Source organism: Ctenopharyngodon idella, chromosome 5 (assembly GCF_019924925.1).
Source record: "Ctenopharyngodon idella isolate HZGC_01 chromosome 5, HZGC01, whole genome shotgun sequence".
NCBI classification, from domain to species: Eukaryota; Metazoa; Chordata; class Actinopteri; order Cypriniformes; family Xenocyprididae; genus Ctenopharyngodon; species Ctenopharyngodon idella.
Window position 1 is genome coordinate 23,259,869 of NC_067224.1, and position 17,364 is coordinate 23,277,232.

Genomic DNA, 17,364 nt, shown 5'->3' on the forward strand with positions numbered 1-17,364 from the left:
GGTTCTTCTGGGGGAAAATGAATGTGTGCATGTCGTTTCAGTTGACTGTATTGAAATAAATGTGAATGTGGTGTAAGGAAGGTGAGGATTCATTTAGTTGTGTGTACTCCTGAAGTGTTACCTCACCTCTAAATATACCTGCTGCCTGTAGTGAGGATTTTCATGCTCAGTAGGGCAAGGGAGAAGTGTCCATTCTCACTAAAATACTTGCAATATATATATTTTTTTTTTGAGGATAGAGGGAGAACAAACAAATGCACCACCACAAAATACAAGCACACAGTCCTAAGGACACATTCAAGAAAAAATGTTTATTTGTGACTTGAAGGATTCCTGGGCTTCAGCTTAAAAAGAGTGATGTAGAGTGACAGCCGGAGAGCTTCTGCCGCAGGGGGGAAGAGAATGACGCACACAAGGGTGTGTGTTTGTGTTGACACAGGTGAAGACGGTACACAGTCGTGGCAGATCTAAAGTCCTGCTCATCTGCCGCTACAAGGACCTTGATCTTGACCTTGTTTTACATTATAATGATAAAAGTTTACCTGAAATTTTTGGAATCACAGTCGTCCAGGAATTTTAGGGTGTGTTTGCTTTACTACCGGCATTTTCTCCTGTGAAGACAATGTCAATCCCACAGAAATGTCGGCAAGAACTGACAGCATTTCGTCCTTTTCACATTCACCTTTCACGTTGGATTCTTCTGTTTCAACTTTTCTTCTCTACCTTGTGATCTCAGATGAAAGGATGAGATGTGTCAGACTTCTTACTGCTGCAGATTTAGAGAGGCCTGCTTTATTAATTTTTATGTTTTCTGAATTTTGTACACTAACTTTCAGTCAAAATTCTGTTTGGAGAAGGCCACAAGCTATTTTATCTCGCATGCTTTGCATCTGGTTTAGTCCATCATTGCTTTTGGTCTATTTTATTTATTTATTTATTTTTCATCTTTGCAAGATAAAAGCTATTTCAAGATCTACTTTTAAAACTGACTTGAGCTTCTCACTCAACTAAAAAAGTAGGGACGATGACCTGTAACTCATATCACAACAAAAAAACATTTAAACACTTGGGTACGGTTTTAAATCTTTTTCTAAAATGTATGCATTTGTTTTACTTCAAAGCAAATGTCCTTACCTCTCAGTGAAAGTTTGTTTTCTGACAAGTGTCATGGTCTGTTTTGACTAATAATATAGTGGTACAGGTTAGCGTTTATTACAAACAGCCTGTAGCTAGCTATTCTGATCATGTGACCTCATCGGCTCCCCTTGTGCCACACAGTATGACATGTGAGCAGGATCCAAAATTAGCTTTTTGTCACACCTGCCAATGGCGGGTGAATTAAGAGAATGTACTGTTCAAATATTTTTTACTGAGTTATTTTTTTTTTTTTTTATTCAGCAGTGATTCATCAAATTGATCAAAAGTGACCGTAAAGATATTTTTAATGTTACAAAAGATTTTTGTTTCTTATAATTGCTGAATCTTAAAAAAAATTATCACTGTTCCCACAAAGATATTAAGTGGCACAACTGTTTTCAACATTGATTTTGATTTACTAAATCATCATATTAGAATAATTTCTGAAGGATCATGTCACACTGAAGACTGGAGTAATGGCTGCTGAAAAATCAGCTCTTAAAATATATTAAAATAGAAAGCTGTTGTTTTAAATTGTAATATTTCATAATATTACTGTTTTTACTGTATTTTTGATCAAGTAAATGCAGCCATATTGCGATTTCAGAGCATAGGCTGCGTTAAGAGTTTAAAAAATCTTACCAAATATACCCAAACTTTTAAACGGTTGTGTAGCTCCTTGCATATTTGTGATAAACAGTGCAGGTCACTGTGTCGCTCTAAGAGAATAGCTGCTAAGAAATATCTATGGCGCACAATATTCCTGCCATTAAAGTTCATTTTGGGCCCTGCAGTTCTTAATAAAGCTACCAGCCAACTGGTGAGCAACTCCCAATCCCAAAGCCAATTTTTACTTTCATTTTCATTTGGTAAGTGTTAATTTTAGGCTCTGCATGTGAGCATATGATTTTAATAATGGGATTATATTAAATAAGTTAGTGCTGCAGTAGCGTGTCGTTTGCTGTGAGTCATTTGTGTTCTTGCCAGTCCGAGATGTAAAGTTCCTTTCCTTGTGATTTCTGATGTTAGTTTTACTCCCACACCTTTATTCAAAATCATATTCATCATGTAATAAGTCTACACTTCCTCCAACATAAACCTGTCAGAAGAGAGGAAAGGCAGCTGATTTTTCTCGCTTTCTCTTTCTGACCCTTTTTGTATTTATCCATCTTCATTTATTCACATCTGTTTAATCTTGTTGTGTCAGTAAGGAAATGCAGGAATCCAATTTTCACCTCAAGATCACCTCAGATGGGGGAAGGGAGTGATGAAGAAAGTTGGAGGGAGAGGTGGAGAGATGGGATGGAAAAAGGAAGATGAGGAGAAAACAAAAGCTAAAGAGAATGAGATCGGAGAAGGAAAGAGGAATGGGTGTTGTGAAGGTTGAGGATGTTTGGTAAGAAGAAAGCGTGCGAAGGTGAAGTGGCAAAATGGAAGAAATGCAATGCAAGAGGAGGGCAAAATATGAAGAGATTGCGAAGGGAAAAGAAGAAAGCATTTCAATGCTCATTTTATAGCTTTGAAGTTCAATTAGCATTCAATCTTTTAAGATTTAATTTTTAAGTGTTATGTGTAAATGCAGTAATTCTGAAATATTTTCCTCATACCTTCTCAGTCTTGTTTATTTCATAAAGCTGTAACATTTTATAAATCCATTGATTATAACCTTGAGTCACTCACTCCTTAATAAACACTCCACATAAACACACACAAACTGAACAGAATAGATGATAAATTCTGATTCTGATTGTAAAACAGATGCAGAACTTCTGCACAGATGGCTTGTGTTCATCTCCCTGCATGTGTAATAAAAATAAAACATGGTTGTTTTGAACCCAGTCTAAGGTCGGAACAATTCATAATTGCAGCAGCTGGACGTCCATGAGTGGTCATGTGATAACATATAAAAACAGCACCACATGTGCTCCATTGAGTCGGCCCTCATGTTTACCAAAGACGTGCTGCAAATCTGACTCGTTTGGCAATTAATAAGCATATTGTTTCATTAAAAAATGATTGAAGTGTTACAGACACAGATTTAGGTCATGTTTAAATGTGAATTACTTTAATGAAGAAATGGTGAGCAGCCTTGGGTCAAGTACAGAGCGAATACTCTGAATTTCGACCATAATATACATCATATAACCGTGTGTTTGAATCGATCAAAGTTGTGCCACCACAGTTGGATAACAGACCCTTTGAATTCATGCGAACTGCAAATAAGTGGCAGAGAGATGGATGTTGCTTGTTTCCCTCAATAACTAATGGAAACGGAACACATTATTTGACTAAACGAAGGTCTGTACAACATTATGGGAGTGGAAACTCTTCAGCAGTACACAAGCACAAACAAACGCACTGGACACGCTTCAGCACACACTTATCCGTAAGAGGCCTTTATGCACAATATAAAATGGCAGCTGTGAGATGCTTTTTTTATAGTTTGGGGAAATTAAGTGAAAAATGTTGAGCTGCAGGGATCTAATTTTTTCCCACTTGGATACGTTGTTGGGTGGTTTTTGTTTATTTCGTGACATTATGCAGTATGGTACTATTTAGTGACTGTGACTTTAGTTGTGTTTACACTGATCTGAAATCAGCCTCAGCTTATCTCACTGTCATTCTGTAATCAGTCATTTTATCATGCCATCATTCACAAATGCCCTGAATTTTACATATAGGGATAATATTTTATTTATTTACCTTTAGTTAAGGCATGTATTCCAACAATATAAAAACATTCATCTTACATGGAAAAAAATATCAGTGTACTTCAGTTTATTTACATATAATTTCCCTGGGCTGCCCATGACTAAAGATTTTCTTTGACGACTGTTAGTCGTTCATTTAAGACATTAGTCAATTAATCGGGGGAGAAATAATAAACCATAATGATGAGCATATGAAATAAGTTTGCCACAGCAACACTGGCAAACATTGCATGAACTTTTCCGAGATCAGAACGCATACAAAAAAAAATCTTAAATCAATTTCATGAAAATATTTTAAAATGTAGGACATAAATATAAATTATAAACAATCATAATCAGGTCGACGAACCAGTAGCCTTAACATATAATGAAAACTCAGAGGCCCGACACAAACAAAATAAATATACTTATAAAAACAAATAAATAAAAATATAGCAGCAAACTGAAACACTACAATAATATGGATAATTAGGCTATACCTGACTCACCGTCACTATTTTTTTCCCCTCTGATCTCAGTCTTCTCAAATTATGAGAAAGGAACACGAGTTTATCCATGTTGTTGGGGAGTGAGCTCCGTGTCTTGCTTACAATGAAGCCATAACACCGGCCTTTGAGAAGATGCCCTCGGATGGCATGGAGGTTAAGTGAAACATGTTGTGCAGTAAGCGCTGTACTAAGTTAGCTTTCACACTCCACACAAACACTTTGATATGCACCTAATATTATTGCACATTTATCTAGGTTAATGTTAATGATAGAGCGAGCGGCCATGTAAAGTTGCTAACATTAGGCTAGCCGTGTTAACAATCAGTCACTGCCTGACCTGTGATTAAAAAAAAAATTCTGCGACTAACCGACTGATTAAAATTTAGTCGACCAAGCCTTTTTCGCCTATTGCTGGCAGCCCTACATTTATCAGACTGATCATTTATTAAATCGCCTCATATTTTATGCTATAGTATGCAGCCAATATATATAATTACAAATGAGAAAAAGAAAGAGTTAAATAATCAAAAAGAAAGCATGAACATAATTATGACAAAAATATGTTTGTGCTTTCTTTTTGATTTTTTGTAACGGGTATTTGAACTTTTTCTTTATCTTATTATGAATTCTTTACTGGATGCATTTTTTCCTTCTTTTTTTGAGTTTATTTTGGACTTTTATCCAGTGCACCTACAATTAATTCAGATGTGTGTGGCACTATATTTTTTATATGCTATAATATGCACAATTAGAATGGAATATTATTTGGGGACATTCAATGGGAGTTTTGTCTAAGGCCCTTGTTCATTTCTGACCCTAACATTCACTGTTTTTGATACTGCCTCCAATTGAGAACAATGCAGAAATGTGACTACAAAATGTATCAAGTAAATGACTATTGGAAATATTGTAATTGTTCCCTTATAAAAACAATAAATTAATTATTCCTTTTAAAATGTATGCATTTTGCTGCAGAACCATCGTCTTATTGTACATCATTTAATATTAACCCCCCTGCCATTTTGTACAGAAATGTCTGTCTTGTCGCCTGAGGTGCTTGTAAGATCTTGTTGTTTCATGTTAATCTGTCAGAATCTGCTCTCTTCATCAGTGTCTGCTATCTCTGTATCATCACCCTTTCAATCAACACTCCAGTCTCCTCATTAAATGGGGGATAAATCTGTTTGTGCGTGTCACCGAGCAGATCTGAGTCGCCTAGTGAGTCACACGCACAATCGTGTGGATTTTTCTGGAATTTCAATATGCATTTAAAACAAAAAAAATAACCCCACATTTCTGCCCACAAATTACACATACTTTCTGCCCACAAATTACACACACTTTTATACCAGTAGTGTGGAACCACACACACGCTCCTACACTAGATGATAAAATGAGTGGCGCATTAGTCACATTTGTCATCGTCGTAATGATGTCAGTAATGTGTAATCAGATGTTTATCCACTTAAATCCCACCACGAAGTAACAATTCAACTTCAACCTTTTTGTTTTTTTGTTTTTTTTTCAAAACAGTTCATGTACACTACGGTTCAAAAGTTTGTGGTCAGTAAGAATTTTTTTTTTTTTTTTTTTTTTTTTTAAAGAAAAGTTAATACTTTTCAGCAAGGATGCATTCAATTGATCAAAAGTGGCAGTAACGACTTTTTTGTCACCCCCCCCCCAAAAAAAAAAAAGATAAATGCTGTTCTTTTGAATGTGTTTTTTTTTTTTTTCCAGAGAATCCTAGAAAAATGTATTTATGGTTTCCACAAAAATATTAAGTAGCAACTGTTTTCAACATTGGTAATATTAAGAAATGTTTCGTGAGCAGCAAATCAGTATATTAGAATGATTTCTGAATGATCATGTGACACTTTTTAAGATGTGTTACAATAGAAAACAGTTATTTTACATAGAAATATTGTGAAATAAAATTATAGTTACAGTATACAGTATCTGATCTGCCTGCATCGACACCATTATATGCGAACTGAACTGAGCTGGATGATGACAACACTGTTTACTCCAGTGCTGATATAGATAAATTAACTAAATTAATAACTATTGATTCTTACAACGGAATGAATCAAAACTGAATTTACTTAAGATGGACAATGACACCATTTTCTTTATGAGATGCTGTGCAGCCAAAATTATATACCAGTTATCACTGTAAAGCTGCTTTGACACAATCTGCATTGTAAAAAGCGCTATATAAATAAAGGTGACTTGACTTGACTATTTTTGGTTAAATTAATGCAACCTTGGTGCGCATTAAAAAAAGTCTTTCAAAAACACTAAAAAGCTTATTGACCCAAACTTTTTAATGGTAGCCAAAGTGCCTTGACAAAAATCTGAGCTTTACATTTTGGACTTGAAACCCTCTGAGGCATTTGCCTGCTAGGCCTCCATTGTTACTGCATTTCCTGTTCTTATAACCTAAAAGGAAGAGTTGACATGATTTCCTGAGGTAATTGACAACATGACACGGATACAGTCGAAAGAGCTTAAGTTATTCCTGGAAAAGTCATGTAACCCTTTCATTTAATCGATAAATCGACACCTTGATCTTACATTGCACCAGTTTGAACATCAACTCAAAGTCTTTAGTCTACAGTTCCTGTAACAGCAGGTATATGTTCCCTCCCTCAAGCCTTTTGTCCTAGATTTAAAGTTGTCCTTCACTGTAATGTCTTTTTAGGAAGAACAGTCTAGAGAGGGCACAACAGAATGCCAGTTATATTTAGATGCTACAACACATTTTATAATATCAATCCAGTCATCTCTCTCTCTGTTCACCAATTTGCTAATGTTTGATGTGTCATTATCAGACAGACCTCAGGTGGGTTTCTAATTCTCTCTGAGGACTGAATGCCCAGGGTGACTGAACTGATTTGAAGAGGTATGATCTGAATCGGGAGAAAAGTGTGCGTCTTTGTGTGTGTTTGTGTGTGTTCTCAAATCCTAATTAACAAGCAGGGATCTGGTCCAGGAGAGTTGAAAAGGATGTTGGTTAATCAAAGCAGAATATGTCGAGGTCCGTCTGTGTGTGTGTGTGTGGGGTGACAGGCCAGCTGTTCTCCTGTCTTGTTCAGCTCTGTTCTTCCCGTTCTCCATAATACAGAATTATTAAAGAATGCTGTTAAGCTAATGCTCTTTTGCTTACCCATGTTCTCTCTCTCTCTCTCTCTCCCCATCCATCTGTATCGTTTTCATTCTTTCTGCACCACCGCGTTTTATCTCATTCTCTCCCCTCATCACTAAATATCTCTCGTTGTCCTTCTGCATCATATTTCATGGATGATTAGTGCATAGTGTGAGTTTATACTGATTTCAGTTGTTGGATCATTCCACCTGTCTTCGTTTGTTGGATAAAAGGTTTGTACATGTCTTTGTCATGTCTTATCTTGATCCCATCAGCACAGTCTGTTGTGTGCGTGTTATGCTTTGCCATTTCATGTCAAATTGTCTTCATCAAGCCGAGTTGTATCACTACAATCATCATCATCTAATTCATCAGTAATTTAGAGGCTCACATCAATCTAAACTGCTTAATTGAATGAATACCCTCGTGATTTCTCACTCTCTGTCAGATTGACGCTTGTGATTTGTGTCTGTGTGTACACTTTTCTTCGTGTTGCGAGTGTTTGCATGTTTTCTGGGAATGTGCGTGTGTTTAGTGATGCTATATCTCTCGTTGTTTTTGGCAGCCACCAGCACTCGTTTGTGGTGTGGACCACCCACTCTCTGCTTGCTGCATCTCCAACCTATCACCTGACAGGGTAATGCACCAATCAGCTGCCTGTGCTTTGTGTCATGTGACTGTGCCTGCCATTCTCGTCATCTCCTTTTTTTTTTACCCCCCTTTTTTTTTAACCATAGAATCTTCTCATTGTCTGGTAGTGACTCCCTGACCTGCTTGACCCTTCCCCCAGAGCTCAGTTGGTCTGCGAATTATCCATGTTCCTTCGTCACTATGTTATGTTGAAACTTGGGTCATGATACAAGTATTATTATCTTTTTTTTGTTGCAATAGAGTGCAATAGTACCCGCCCACATTTTCAGCAGCCTTGGTTCTGGACGTTTTTCCCATTCGTTTTTCCAAAAGTCTTTGTTGATTAGTTATAATTATAAATTAACCAAGCCAACCAGCTACAAGGTTACGAACTTTGACTTCAGACAAAAAGACAAAGGTTCAAGACTGTGTATTTAACGGCTTTAATGAGGGGAAAAAAAACTACAATCCCGTGTAGCTCTGTGAATGTAGTTTTTCAGCAGGAATTCCACTGTTTTTATTATTTAAAATTCATTGTTAAATTGCCAATGCCTTGAAATGGAAAATAAGTGCTAGCAGTGTATTGATTCTGTATCGTGACAAGAGTATCACAATACAGTACTGTTTTTTTTGTTTTTGTTTTTGTTTTTTTGTTTTTTTTGTTTTGTTCACCCATACCTCCAGAGTTTGTGCTATAGCACTTAATGATTGCTCCCAAAACCCCTGACCTTCATCCAAGACAGTGAATCCAGATAAAAGGATGATGTGTTTGACTTTTTTTAAATTGATTTATTTATTTGTTCCTGGTTGGGTATCTTTATTAAAAGCATGAAGCTGTGAGCGAAAGGTCTGTGACATAGATGTTATTGTGTTGTGGCCTCATTCATAAAACTTTGAGTAGTTTCCATGGTAAAGGTTTGAGTACATCTGTTCATAATACATATTAGGGCTGGGTAAACAATATCGATTTCTCGAGAATCGATTAGTCTAGTCTGTTTTTGGTTGATGAATCAACAGAACATGTAGCGCGTCTCCCATCCAATAAATCGCAATAATCTTTGTGCTTTGTTACCTTTGATATGAAGCAAAGTCTCAGATTTCAAATCACGTCCATCTTATTATGAGATTCAAAAAATAAATACCGTTTTGGCGCTGTTTAATGTGACGTGACAGATCGTTTTAGCACCTCAGTTAAAGAGAAGCGGCAGCACGGAGCGCATCTAAACATCCTCTCCTCCGCTTTAATACCAGTTACAGCGCGAAATAAACATGAATAAACACCTGAAGGTATGTTAAAATACACAGTAGCCTACAACTTACTGAAATCCGTACCATGTCTCGTGTAATAGCTCAGTGTTTCAACCGCAGAAAGACATCAATAAAACAGCTTGTAAACAATGTCACGTAACGTCACATTTACCTCAGAAAAACATATTCAGTGACCATAAACTCATTAGTCAGCTAGAAAAATGAACTCTAGAAAGCAGCATTCTGATAAATATAGCTATGCACCGTTACATATTCATTATAATGTTCTTCAATATTTAATGCATGTTTGAATAAATCAGTTATGTCAGCCACGATTTAAATTAAAAAAAAAAAAAAAAAAAACGAATTGGATTAAATGTGATTATGTAATTCTAAACTTTATTAATTATTAAAAAAAAAAAAAATTAAGTAGGCTATTATTAAAATTTAAGTGTAATTTAAGTGTTTGCATATAAATTAATTTTAACCTTCATTATTATAGTAAAGTAGTACCAACTGACTCCCACGTGTAGTTTACAGCATTAGTTGAGTTTTTATTTTTTTTTTCCCTTTAGAAAATTTGCCATGTACTGTAACTGATATACTACATCCAAAATAATCAAAATCGAATCGAAATCATAATCGAATCGAATCGCAAGCATGTGAATAGAAATCGAATCGAATCGTGAAAATTGTGTCAATACCCAGCCCTAATACATTTGCCACTGTCCTGCCTGCACACAATTCTTTAGTTGTCTGAAAATGCACATGCTTTAAGAGCCATCATTGCTTAGCCCCAGAGTAACCATAAGTGGTTATTATGAGGCCTTTTTAATTATTCATCATTTCATGTGCTCACAAGTTCCAAAATTAACACTCGCCAAGCGCCAATTGTGAAAACAAATTGGCTTCAGTAAGTAAATAAAACAGAGCCAGTTGGCCAGCAACTTTATTAGGAACTGCAGCATTGAAAGGTTTAAATCAAATCGTAAGAATAGTCAGACCGATCACTGATGAAAGTGAGTAATTCACATACTGTCTTTTTTTTTCTTTTCTTTTTTTTTTTCGCCACTCCAGGATATTGGTGTTTTTAGGCCATTCCTCATTTGTTTTGGCTTTAGTTTCAGGTCATTTCTCAGACACTGTTAGGTTTTTTAGGATTACTCTGTATTTTTCTGATTCATTTTACCCTCTCAAGTCTTCTAGGTGTGCGGAGAAGCATTTCCCAAGCATGATGCTGCCACCGCAGTGGAGCCGACGTGTTTATGGTTAAACGATAACATTTAAGGTTCTATCCTTATCTGTAAATGTTAGAAAGTTCTGCGAGTATTTCCATTTTGCATATTCTGACAACAAGCGAGTCTTGTTAAACTTCACAGATTTCAATGAACGAGCGGCAGTGGGCGCATGCGCATCAAACAGACTCAATAATTCTGACTAAAATACACATTTTGCTGAAATATTTTTTTGTTAGAAATTAAGTCTAAGTTTAAAATTCTACATGTAACACAAGTAATCATATTTATGACAGCAGTAACAGTAAAGGCACTATTGTTGGAATAGCCCATTAATGTAATATAATTACTGTGTTCAGATGAGTAAATGTGTGATCTTCATACCTCCCAAGGTAACATTTTAAGCTTTTGTTTTTGTTCATTATTTTTAATTTAGTCATTTTAATTTCTGCTTTAAAATAGCCATCTGTTTTTTTTTTGTTTTGTTTTGTTTTTTTGGTTTAGAATGTAATGTTTGTATTTTAACCCTTTTTTGCTTTTTATGTACAGCATAGCCAACATGGATACATTCACTATATTTGTTTTTATATTACGCATTTTTTAGAGGACAGCATTGGGCAGGATGTGGAATAACATTGTTTAAAATAAATTTAAAATAAAAAAAAATTTAATGTATAATAATTTTCAGATTTTTCATCCAATTAATCGAAAAAATAGATTAGGCCTAATTGATTAACAAAATAATTGTTAGTTGCAGCCTTAATTTGGGCTAAGTTTATTATTGTCATGTATGTGTGACTGCTTCAGTGTTTCCCATATTCTGGCAAATTGTAGCAGAGTTGTGATATGGCATTTTTAAACAGTGGTTTTCTTTGTGCCACTCTTCCATAAAGCTGTAACTGCTGAGCACCTGAGCAACCACTGGAGCTTGTAACTCCTTCAGAGTTACCTTTATGTGGTCTCACTCAGTGGTCTCTTTCTTACACTCAGTTTAACCGTACTCCAGTGGATATTCACTGACTTGAAAATCTTCTTGTGTCCATCCCTTGCCTTGTGCTTTTCAGTGACAGAGTTGCTGAGAGTTTGTTGGTTTGGTAATATTTGGAAACATTTCTTCTTATCAATGTTGAAAACAGTTGCTTGATATTTTTGTGGGAACCCTGACCCTCTTCAGGATTCTTTAGAAATAGTTTCTAACATTATAAATGTCTTTACTGTCACTTTTGATCAATTTTTAAAGCATTCTTGCTGAATAAAAGTATTAATTTCTTTAAATGTTATGACTGTTTGCTCTTTTACCATTAGACTTGGAAAAGGTCAAACTAGCTGCCCGCAACATCTGAAACAATGTAGGCCAATTTTATTGGATTGCATTATTTTTTTATACATGTGCTCTAAAATATTATTGGCCAGTAATGTTAACATGGCCAAAGAGGGAAAAAAGAAAAGAAAAAAAAAAAAACCCAGAAGATTTCTCATAATTATTACTTTTAGGTTAATTTCTGAGAGGCCTATTTTTGACCTCATGTCACATTGTGTTAAACCTCTGTGTGATGGTGGGAAACTAACGTTCTACATGTTGTGAACATTCAGTTGTGTCATTTGAGGTGGGTTTCTGTGCTGTACTCGTGTTAAATGATGAATCAGGAAGCACCACATCTGTTTCGTATGTAATGAATTAAACATATTTGCAGTCAAACATATTTGATCTTTTGGCACAGCTCTGTCTGTACCACTCTCACGCGTAACAGGTTACTCCTTCATATTAACCTTGCCTTTTTCTCTCTGATGGGCAGATCACTGGTGGAGGATGATGATGCTCAGATGATGAAGGTATCGCTGGGATGCAGTGAAATGGGGCTCTCCTCCCACTTGCAGGCCTCGAAAACAGGAAATACACGCTTCTTTACCAGCAACACACACAGCTCTGTGGTTTTACAGGTGAGTGTGTGTGATTACATGTCTCTTACTAAACGTCGGGGTGGGTATGTGGGGCGTCACCATCTGTCACTCTGGCGTCATGTCACACATGAGAGTTTGTGTGTTTGGAAGAGACTGTGAAGGTCATCTCTGCTGTTATTGGCAGTCTAGCTTTAGCTCACACATGAAGATGATATTAGTATCATCATCATCACCATCATCATCTGTGGTGGGCAGAGTCCTGCCTGAGGTCCATAAGAACATTCATTAGCACCTTTCTGCAGGTCACCTGGCAGGTTTCAGCATGTGCTTGTGTGGGAACAAAGGTTAGAATTTAATTGGAATTTGCCAGCGAGTCATTGCAGACAGATCAATAAGGGAAGGTCACCTGACTCCCTCTGTTTGTGTGCATCTGTTCATATTGATTTAACCCTCTTGATGCATGGTGTTCTCTTCAGTGGACTATTTTTATGTAATAATATAGAAGTTTAAAAATGAGTCATTGTAGTAATAGCCATATTTCCAATGTTAATTATAATTCTATAATAATTTATATCCAGTGTATAAACTGTAGCTCTATGGCACTATCAAAACATTGCTGTTTGTTTGAGAGCCAGCACTGTTTTACCTGACCAATTGCAGACATGGAAAAGTTTCTGGGAAACCACACAGTTCTCTTCACTTGCTTAGACTGATTTTTAAATTTCAAAAAGAAAAAAATCAAAAAGTTTAAGTGTGACTGACCTTCTGACATGCAAATACACTATTTTTCAAAAGTTTGGGGTGGGTAAGGTTTGTTTTTGTTTTTTGACAGAGAGCGAGAGAGAAGTTAATACTTTTATTCACATTTTATAAGGATGCATTCAATTGATCAAAAGTGACAGAAATCTTTTGTAACATTATAAATGGTCTATACTAATTCAAATAAATACTGCTCTTTATGAACTTTTTATAAATACATCAAGAAACTTGAAAAAATGCATCATGCTTTCCACAAAAATATTAAGCAGCACAACCGTTTTCAGTGTTGATAAGAAGAAATGGTTCTTGTGCACCAAATCAGCATAGTAGAATGATTTCTGAAGGATCATGTGACACTAGCTATGTTTCCATCCACCTATTATATGCATTTTGTGATGTCGCATAAAAAACTGCTGGATGGAAATGGCAAGATGAGCATAAATTCTAAAAATGTGAGTCGGATACATTTTTATCTGATAAGAAAACGTGCATGAACTACAATGGAAACACATTTACCAAATAAATTCCTCTGTGCAAAAACAAAAAAAAACGTGACTTTGCAATGGGACGGCATAACTGTACTAACCAGCGGACCGATTTCAGAACCGTCTTACACAACTGCGTTCTCAAACAGCAGGCATCTTCCTCCGAAATGCATTTATTGCATTTCGTGTGCATGCTCTGAAATGCAAGTCATTTATTATATATAAAAAATATTATATCCTACTTTTCTTAGTGATATTTAGTGCCAATTTATTAGGAAGTGACGATTTTGTTTTCTTCGACTCACTGGATTGAAACGCTGCTTTATTCGCAAATGTTTTATGTCATATTCCCATTTTGGGCACAAGTTAAATTCGCAACTTTAGAGAGAAACATAGATACTGAGGAATGGAGTAATGGCTTTTCCACCACAGGAATAAATGTTTTTTTTAAAATAGATTAAAATTTAAAATGGTTATTTTAAATTGTAATAATATTTAATTCACAATATTACTGTTTTACTGTCTTTTTGATCAAATAATGCAGCCTTGGAGATCATAAGAGACTTCTTTCAGAAACATTAAAAAATGTTACCATCCCCAAACTTTTGAACAGTAGTGTAGGTTCACGGTTTGTTTGCGTGGGATAAGAGTGTACACAAACACACACACACACACACACACACACACACACACACACACACACACACAGACACATTCACATTCACGCATTGCGTGCTTTCTTGGTTGCATCAGCACTGACATTGATGTGATGAGGTCACTCTATTGATTCCCATCACAATGTCATTGACAGCTGTCATCGATCATCTGATCGGCATTCAGGCTGAAACCAGCTACTGCTGTGAGAGGAAGTAGGCTGTGTGTATGTGAACTTAAAATTCATTTTATTAAGATTGAATCAGTTCGTTTAAATCAAGATAATACGGATAAACAATATTTGAACTTATCAGTCTAGGCACATGCTGGAGATTAATAACATTTCATAGCACACACGGTTAAGGACACCCAAACATTATTACACACTCTCAGTGTTTGTAAAATACCATAGTCACAAGCACACATGCCCTGGTGTTGGGGATGAAAGGAAAACTATTACCATGACAGCCGCTTATCATGTCTGGCATGATGACTTCATTTCAGTTGAAATCTGTCACATAACACGTGTCCTAAAGCACAGCAGCCCTCATCCCCCTACAGTATCACTAACCGCTGGAAAAATTATTTGATTCCAGTGATTTGTTGGGAAACAGCTCTCAGTTCATTTGATTTGATGTTTATCCGCAGGCGCTGTGTGTCCTCACACTCTGAACACACAGAATGAGAGTTTTAGCTGAGGATGCAGGTTTAGTGTGTTTCTGGCATATGTTTTTTGTTTTGCACATCCATTTCCTGATAAAGAAGCTGTGTAAATCTGCTGACAAAACTAGCACAATTAATATTTTAGGTCGGAGTTGCTTTTATATATTTTTATTCTATTTATTTTTTGTTTAATTGTAACATTTTTATAATAATGATGATTATTATTTTTAATAGTAGTGGCTTAAAGTCTTAATAGTTTATTTTATTTAGTTTAATTATTATTATTATTATTATTATTATATAAAAATGTTGGCTATATTTTATACACAGTCCACACACACCCACACACAGTGTTTGTATATGTAAAATGCTTTTACTTTCACGTTAGATGCAGAAAAATCTTCTTTTTCTTTTCTTTTTTTACATTTAGTCATTTAGCAGATGCTTTTATCCAAGGTGACTTATGAACGAGGCACATCACAGGCAAAGATTTTAGTTTTAGATTTTGCATCAGACACTGATGTTATGAGGCCGGTAAAGACAGCCAGCTGGCTTTCCCATGTTTATCGTGATTCGTGGCATATTTGTAAAACTCCAGCCCAGAGGGTGTAGTACACAGTTTGGTGCTTAAAAAGCTTATGTGTAATTTCAGTAAGTGTATCACTGATTGGATTGTGCCTTATTTCATGTCCTATCACATGCTTGGCATTTGCTTTTGCACATGCTAGTGGATTGAGCCTGACACAGCACTCTGAGAGAGAGAGAGAGAGAGAGAGAGAGTGGACGATGGCTCTGTCCTGTTAATTATGGCTTGTCTCCGCCGTGGGATCCCATCTCTGCTGCAGTCCCCTCATGTATCTGACCTCCTGTTCATTAATTAACCCCACAATATTTTATTCAGAAACGACGCTCATGGGACGCATAGTAATGATACAACTCCTTAACATTCTCTGTTTTAATGGGTGATAACAACAGATGCTTTAATGTTTTTGTTGTTTTTTTAATTTTTTTCTCAAGACCTTTTTGTTCATTCTCTTTCCTCCTCAGTGAATTCATTAAGTGCATTACAGAAAAGCTTGTCAGTTCTCTCACTTCCTCCGTATTATTTTATTCTCTCCATCTCTCAGGGTTTTGACCAGTTGAGGATAGAGGGCCTGCTGTGTGATGTCACGTTGGTGGCGGGAGACGGGGATGAAGCGTTTCCTGTTCACCGAGCCATGATGGCCTCCTCCAGCGACTACTTTAAAGCCATGTTTACAGGTGAGCAAGAGAAACAAGACATGGGACAACAAAGGATTAGGTGAGGTGAAGCCAAGTTTCCAGGTGAGGAAGGGATAAAGGGAGGAAGAAGGAAAAACAGAGAGAGTTTGTTTGTTTGTTTTTGTTTTTTGGACCTAGAGGTCAGAAGAGAAAGCTAATATAAAAAAAATGTTTCCTCAATGTTACCTACTATATTATATAATCAGCTACACTGGATTATTTTTGTTTGTGCTTGGCTTGATCTCTTTAAATCTTCTTTTACATTTTTTTTTTTCTTCTTCTTTTTTGTTTAGTCTGTTAGTCATGTAAATATCAGTAGCATGTCAGTCTCATTTAGTCACACCAGAGATTTTCCTTCAGAGCTCAGAATGTTCTTGATTCTCCCTCCATTCACTCCCTCCCTCACTCGCCCTCTCTATCTCTCTCTCTCAGAAGTACACTCTCTTTCTTGGGAAGAAAGAACAAAGCAAGAGAGGTGAAAAAGATAAGAAAGCAAGAGATTAGCTCGGGGTTATTTGGGGAAGCTTGTTCAGAGATAATGTGTTCAATGGAAAGAACTTCATTTCATTATTTGAATTGAGTTCAGCTATTCCCTAAATAATTATGCCTCTTAATACTGCATACTACCAAACCCTGGATGAGTTTTTAACACAAAACTATTATGAGAGAGCACTAAAACAATTATGAAGGAGCAGCGTGTCCAGGGAATACTCTTTATGCAGGCTTACACCATTTCCTAACTAGAGCTGCTGGGGGAAAATCGATTCATTGAATCATCAAGATTCTGAATCAGTCCAGAAAAAGAATCAATTCAGAGTTCAATTTTTAAACAGTGGTGATATGAACACTAACTAGGTTGTTTAGCCATTCAGTATGCTACTGTTAAAAAGTTTTATTCAGCAAGGATCCTGAATAAAAAAGGGAGATAAAGGCATTTATGTTACAAATTATTTGTATTAATTACATTCCTATTTAATGATAAGAAATGTTTCTTGAGCAACAAAACAGTAGTCCATGATGACTACTGCCCTACAAAGGTACTGTAAT

General features: G+C 36.1%; 1 protein-coding gene across 7 annotated transcripts in view; it reads left to right on the plus strand.

The window, feature by feature from the left end:
* Positions 1–17,364, plus strand: part of klhl13 (kelch-like family member 13) — a 57,235-nt gene that overhangs the window by 27,625 nt on the left and 12,246 nt on the right. For 4 of the 7 annotated variants that reach the window (XM_051893017.1, XM_051893018.1, XM_051893019.1 and 1 more), the window contains 2 exons: positions 12,391–12,535; positions 16,185–16,317. In XM_051893017.1, the coding sequence (XP_051748977.1) occupies positions 12,391–12,535; positions 16,185–16,317 (278 nt within the window). Of the gene's footprint in view, positions 1–8,046; positions 8,119–12,390; positions 12,536–16,184; positions 16,318–17,364 lie in introns of all 7 variants that reach the window. The other 3 variants (XM_051893013.1, XM_051893014.1, XM_051893012.1) reach the window with 1 other exon arrangement.